The sequence below is a fragment of the Frankliniella occidentalis genome, unplaced genomic scaffold (assembly GCF_000697945.3).
Source record: "Frankliniella occidentalis isolate FOCC.00 unplaced genomic scaffold, Focc_3.1 Scaffold34, whole genome shotgun sequence".
Classification (NCBI taxonomy): Eukaryota; Metazoa; Arthropoda; class Insecta; order Thysanoptera; family Thripidae; genus Frankliniella; species Frankliniella occidentalis.
Window position 1 is genome coordinate 252,283 of NW_026267164.1, and position 6,656 is coordinate 258,938.

General features: G+C 58.0%; 1 protein-coding gene across 3 annotated transcripts in view; it reads left to right on the forward strand.

Annotated features, from left to right (window-relative positions):
* LOC113201958 (extracellular serine/threonine protein CG31145) overlaps positions 1–6,656 on the forward strand; it is a 100,390-nt gene that overhangs the window by 68,204 nt on the left and 25,530 nt on the right. For all 3 annotated transcript variants that reach the window (XM_052266005.1, XM_026415971.2, XM_052266006.1), the window contains exon 3: positions 3,240–4,252. In XM_052266005.1, the coding sequence (XP_052121965.1) occupies positions 3,673–4,252 (580 nt within the window). In that variant the 5' untranslated portion in view covers positions 3,240–3,672. The remainder of the gene's footprint in view (positions 1–3,239; positions 4,253–6,656) is intronic.

The window sequence follows — 6,656 nt, forward strand, 5'->3', positions numbered from 1 at the left end:
CCACGACCCCGCCACGACCTCGCCACGACCCGCCACGACCCGCCACGCCCCCTGGAGTGGACATGTCATGCATGTTTGAGCAGCCCGGTGCGCAGTCGTGTATGTACGAACGTTGCGTGAGGTGGTATGAAATACATTCGTGCCATAAGAACAAAGTCAGTCCGAAAAAAATAAATTATAAATTACACGAATAACTCGCAAAATAAAAAGTCTCTTCCCATTTTCCCCTCTTTGTTGTTTGTTTCCCTGAGCCTCGTGGCTCTTGAAAGAAGCGTCATCATCTCCCCGTAAGTTTGTAGGTAACTCTGTCCCGTCACGCAGTCGGGGTCTCCAGTCCAGTCCCGGCCCGCCCCGACAACTCTACCAGTCAATATTTCTCCCCCCCCCCCTCTCTCTCTCTCTCTCTCTCTCTCTCTCTCTGCGCGTGGGAAGGGCGAGGAGTAACATGCACACTACTCATCATTACACTGCTCTTGTACGCGTCACGTGGCGTGCAGTCCCGCCGCCGTATACTTACCCGCGCACTGTTTTTATTTGTGGCGGCCCATCGTACTCCTCCCCGGCCAGGCCAAGGCCCAGAGGGTTAATCGTCACGGCGCACGTGAAATAGCGCCCCTCTGGCCCCGCCAGCCCCGCTAGCCCCGCCAGCCCCGCCAGCCCCGCCAGCCCCGCCCTGCACGGCAGTGATCCTCGCGCAGGACGCTGGCGGCTGCAACGCGCGTGGTGAAGGGAGCAGGGGCGTGGCCATCAGGCGACAGGTGGGGAAGGCGAAGAAATAAAGCACTGTCTGGTGTGTTCCACACTGTGAAAACTACTATACTGCTTTTCTTCAGTGCACCGCGCAACGTTTATTTTCTTGCCATCAAAATTTAGAGACTTTTTGGAATGTCAAATATGCCGCCCTTGTTGGTATACTTCAAAAATTGCTTGATGTTTTGTCAAAGCCTGACAGCATAAGGTATTGAGAAAAAAGTTTTTTATTTTTTTTATTTTTTTTTCATTTTGCATTAGGCGGGGAGTTGCTCTAGGTTCAACGATGTATGCAAAACAACCAACCACCGGTACAATCACCCCTGTGGCTGTGTGTGTGTGTGTTTTCGCGAGCGTATCGTCTATCTCACTCGTCCGATAACGTGAACTCCAGGGGGGCGGGAGCAGTGCGGCGGTGCGGCTACCAGTTACCTGTTGACAGGCGGGGCGTGGGGCCCTCGGGGGGCCTCGGCTGTGGCTGGGCTGGGCTGGGCGGGGGGTCAGCCGGCCTTCTGTTGTTATCGGGGAGCATCGGCAGGAGAGAGAGAGGAGAGAGATGGGGGAGGGGGGCGGGGCAGGTGGAATCTGCATGCGGAAGGCTGAGGCTGCAGTGGAAGCATACCTTCTGGAAAAAAAATAAAAATAAAGGAAGGAAGATGGAATGAAAATGTTGGTGCAATTGTGTTGACCCCTGGCCTGCGTGGAACGGCTGGGTATTATCACGCACACGATAGTGTCACGCACAAGCGCGTGTGCGACTTAATGTCTAATCTATTTTCTTGAAGGGGGGCTCTCTCTCGTACCCGATCATCGCCGATAAATGCGCCATCACAGTAGTATCTCCAAAGGTGCTGGAGAGTCTCACTCTGAGCCTGCCTGCCTGCTGGTCGTACGCTTCAAGCTCCTTGTTTTTCCCCTGCCCTGGGCACCTCCTTGCCTCGCTCCGTCCCGTACCCTGATGGATTTCCGCCCGCTCCGCTAACGAGCAACTCTTTCAAACAACTAAACGAGACGCGCCCCAGTAGTTTTTACGTGACGCGCTGTTAAACGCATAACTAACCGCACTTCTTGCTAACTCCGGGCAGCTCCCCTCTGCGAGGCGCTCAGGTGTGCAGGAGTCGTCGCGCAGGGGGGCTTTCTCGTTGGTGAGGCCGGTTCCCTTTTTGCACCTCGCGGAGTTCTTCGGAAGAAGGTCACCACCAGCGCCCGGCATGCCCCGAGCAGTAGTGGGGGACACTGCACCGCCCCAGACCACCACCACACCGTAGTTGTTTGTAAAACGCAAACATTTTTCCGTGGTGGGGGAGGGGAGGGCGCCACTTATTACACCCGTTCCGGTCTCCGACTTCCTCCCCGCGCCGTTGCCGGTGGCTGAGATTGGGGAGCTGAATTCCTCCTCCAGAGTGAGGCCAAGGCGTTCATTTGTTACTCGACATTCTCTCCCGGCGGTGCGTGGCGGCGGCAGAGCTACAGTGGTTAATTCAGCGAGGTGGTAGGCACGTTCTAAGGGCTCCCAATCTCACTCTCTCTCTCTCTCTTCCACGGTCTCTTGCTCGCTCCGTCTCTGACTCACTCTCTCGCTGGCTCCTACCACGTCGATCTGAATTGTGGGAGGTCGGGAGGTCAGAGGACTGTGTGGAGCTCGTATTAAATGCGCAGGGGAGGAAAACTGGCTTGCAGTCAGAGTACACTGGAGCTCCCCGAGCGAGGTGCCTGAGGTGCCCCCCTCCCCCCGGCTCTGCAAGGAATAGTGTAACGCCAGGCCATTAGCATCCCGAGGAAATATAATGGAAATGCAAATGTGATTTTTGCTCGACGAGCGCGCGTCCGCCGGCAGCCCGGCACAACGGGACCCGCGGCCCAACCACCCGCGCCGCCGGCCGGCGTGCGGTCCAGCCGGGAGCTGCTCCATCAGCCGCCGTGTCGGCCCCGGTCGGTCCATTCAGGAATAAGCCCCCGTGCACTTGATGTGGGACTCAGCAAACGATGTCATTCATTCCAGCAGCCTTCCTTGTACGCTCGGGGAGGGGAGGGGGGGGGGCAGGAGCCCGTCCGCCGAATTTCTCCTAATTTAATTTAACGGGCGCTGCTGGCGCGGGGTTGTCCGCCCGCTCCTGCTTCCCCGCCCCCCCTTTGCCCGGGCGCGACGCCTGGCAGCTCGGCATCCCACCGCACACGCCGGCCGGGCAGAGAGGTTCCGCAAACGGGCTTCAGATTGCGCTGCCGGCGGCCCGGCCCGGCGGCCCCCTCTGGTCGTTAGGGCCCCGCCGGCCCGCGAGGCTGTGTGCGTGTAAAGGGGTGGCCCGGCGCGCGCATTTAGGAGGGCTTGCCGTGTTGTACATTTGCGACCTCGTCGCCCTCGCTGGCTCGGGGGCTGGCGCCGTTTGTAGCGCGCTGGCCTCTCGGCTTCAAGCCCCCCCCCCCTCACGTTTATTGGATTTACCAAGCTTGTTGGTCCTGGGCCTCATGTTGTGCTTTGTCTGTTGCAGTGACGCGCCGCTAGCGCCCGCCCGCCGGCCCGCGCCGCCACGACGCCCCGCTATCATCTCTTGACGAGCCACACGGTCGCCGGGTTGCCACACCGTGGCAGCAGTAGCGATAGCATGCTACTCAGGCGGCAGCCCTGCGCGAGCCCAGCAGCCGGAGCCGCAGCAGCCGCAGCAGCCGCAGCAGCCGCAGCCAGTCGCGCCCCCACAGCCGTCGCCGCGCGCAGAGGGCCCCGCCGCGCGGGGGAGCCCTGGGCCCAGCCCCCGCCCGGGCCCGGACCGACGCCAGAAGCTCAAGTTCTCTCCGCCGCCCCAGACCCCGCCACCGACGCTCGACGCGGTCCTCTTGCCCGTGCTGTCCCTGCCCTTCTCGGAGGCGGCGCGGCTGGGGCTCGTGTCTCGCGCGGGGCGGCGCCAGGGCGACCAACCCTCCTCCATGCGGACGGCCCCCTCGGCCTCCTGCTCCTCCACCGTCCCCTCGGCCTGCGCACCCTGCGGTGTCAGCGGCGGCGCGCGGACCAGCGGCCCCGGCGGGGCGTTGAATGCTGACGCCCCGAAAAGTGTGTACAGTTTGCCATCTGTTTTCAAAGCGGGCCCGCGCAGCGCGCGCAGCCCGCCACCCGCGTCGCGCTATAAGAGCTCGCGCGCGCCCGCCGGCAGTCCTCCTACCGCCGCCTGCCCGCGCAGCCGAGCCGGCGCGTTCCCCGCCGCCTCGCCGTCGTCGTCGTCGTCCTCGTTGTCGTCGACGCCGTCCTCGTCGCCTTTCCCGTTCAAGGCCGCGCGCATGAGGACCATGAAGCTCAAGGAGCGCCTCGTCCTGGGGCTGAGCGTGTCGGCCGTGCTCTTCACGCTGCTGCTCGTCGTGGACCTGCAGATGGACCTGGGCATGTCCGGCCACCACCTCGTACCGAGCCACGCGCGCGTGCGCTACCGCGACCAGGAGGTGGGCGCCTACAACAGCTTCCGCCGGAAGTTCCTGCAGCGCAGTAACAACGCCTCGAGAGAATACAACTCTGGTGAGTCGCCTGCTCGCGAGCAGCTCGCTCGTCACGTCCAGGGCGCGCCCTGGTGTTACGCCCGATAAGGCAGACATCACGTCTTCACACAAACACACACCTCAATGTGAGTTTTTGTAGAGGTTAGGACCGGCCGCGGGCCTTTAGCCACGACTCGGTGGTTCGATTCACTGCGTTGTCCCACTGTGTTGTCACTGCCGAGTCGTCTGCTAGCTCAGCTCGATGTTTCCACTCGCTGGGCTTTGCCACGCCGCGCCACCCCGCGCCACGCCGCGCCACGCCTCGAAGAGCCGCCGCGGCGCGACGACACACTATGTGATTTCTGTGAGTCTCGTTATCTTATCGGCCGGCGGGGCGAGGCGGGGGTGGAGGATTTGTTGGGGGGGGGTGAGGGGGGTCATTTATACGTGCAGCGGGGCACCATCGTGCTGCAGCGAGACAGACGAACGAAAAGGATGGTGCGGAGCGGAGCAGGTCGTTACCGTAGAGCGAACTGACCAGCGCACCGCAATCCGGGCCTGCGTAGGACTGGATGTGAATGGGGCAAGATCACCCAGTCTCATCCCTAGGGAATAAAGCATTCCGGTAAAGCTGAAATGCTGAAGAATGCGGGGAAGAAGAAAACGGTAATCGCTATGCTCTAGCATGGTGACTTCCGTTTTCCTGTTGCATACATTATTCTGCATTTCAGCTTTACCGGAATGCTGTATAGTCAATACATGCAACAGTGCACTGTTAAACCTTTCGTTGGAATATTTCGAAACTGTTGTTGGAGCGAAACATAACAGATAAATAGTTGAATAAATATTTTTTATCTGAAAGTTTGAAAGTTTTGAGATTTTCAACAAGTTGTCCATGTTTAGAAATATAATTCTATAATATCAGTTTTAAAACAAAATGTAATGAAAACTTGTTCTTGTCCAGTGCTGGTTGTATTTCGAGACTGTCTATCAAACTAAACACTGCCTGCCCTGCGCTCCGATATAGTCAACCTGTGAACTCCACGTGCTCACCAGTAGGGTCGATCGTCGATATTACTACACCTTTCTCTTAGAATGCACCAATTTCCCCCCTAGGACACCCCTGTTAGCCAAAAGAAGAGAAACAGGAAGGACTGTACGAGACTTTCAGGTACTGCGAGTCTGTCAGACCTGCCGGCCGGCCGGTCGGCGGACTGGCAGCAGCGCGGGGGCCGAGTCTGTCAAGGCGTCAAATTATCGTGATTACGATGCAGTTAGTTGAGCAAGCTGCTCGCACCAAATTGCAGGTCAGGTTGGGGGCCGACCGACCGGGTCGCGTTGTCGTTGGCCAACAGTAACGACCTGCCGGCCCGGGCCAGCGTCAGAGTCACGGCGAGTCACGTGCGAGTCGCGTGGCCCCCTACAAGTAGTAGTCTTTTCAACGCAGAGAGTGATCTTAAAAATAATGCTTTCTATTTAAAGATTGCTGACTTTTTGTTTGTCGTTCATCAACGTTTATTGCAAAATTTGGATAACTTTTACTTACAGCAAATTGCTCCTGCTTTTAACTTTTTTTGCTGTTAAACCCAGCAGTTACAGCAATCCAAGAAAGGCCAAATTATTTATAAAAAATTAAAACATATGCACATTAATACAAGAATAGGCAAGGGAACGAGAATTCAACAAAACACTCCAAAATACATAGAGATACACAGAAATATAAACCAAAAAATACTAGAAAATTACTCAAATAGAAAACTTTCTTTCCCGCAAAAAAGTATTCTGCTGAAAACATGTCGCTAAAACGGCAAACAAACAAAAGCAGCATTTCTCTCCTTTTTTTTGCAACCTCATGTTTGCGTGTTGATGGGGTAGTATTCACAGTGACTGCTAGGCGGCCACATTCTGTACTCTGCAGTGGGGCGTTGCCCTCACGTCTGTGATGCCTGCGCTGCAGTGCGCTGTGCGCCGTGCGCCCCTCCCCACGGCTCCTGTCGTCTGCTGGCGTTGGGGGTGCTTCCGGCTTCCGTCTGCCTCTCCTCCCTGCCGACTGTGTTCTGCAGCAGCAGCAGCGCCAGTCAGGCGGTTACCTTGGCCGGCCGCGCGCCCACGCATGTTAATTTGATTTGCACAGACGGACACGTTGCTGCCGGCCACTTGTGTTGTTGGAGTTAGTCATTGTGTGTGTGTGTGTGTGCGCGCGAGAGAGAGAGGATGCGGGTGGAGGGGAGCGGCGGTAAAGACAAACACGCTCTCGTACCTGTCAGTCACCCAGCACGACCCAGCGGCAGGGCTTTGGCGCGCCATCACCGCAGCGCAGTCAGTGTCATTCAGTGCCGCTGCCTCTCCAAGTGGTGTACAGTACTTGAAAAATGAAGGCACCGGGGAAGGAAGCGCACACAAACAACGGATTGGAGAAAATGGGGAGGGGTAATGGGGGGGGG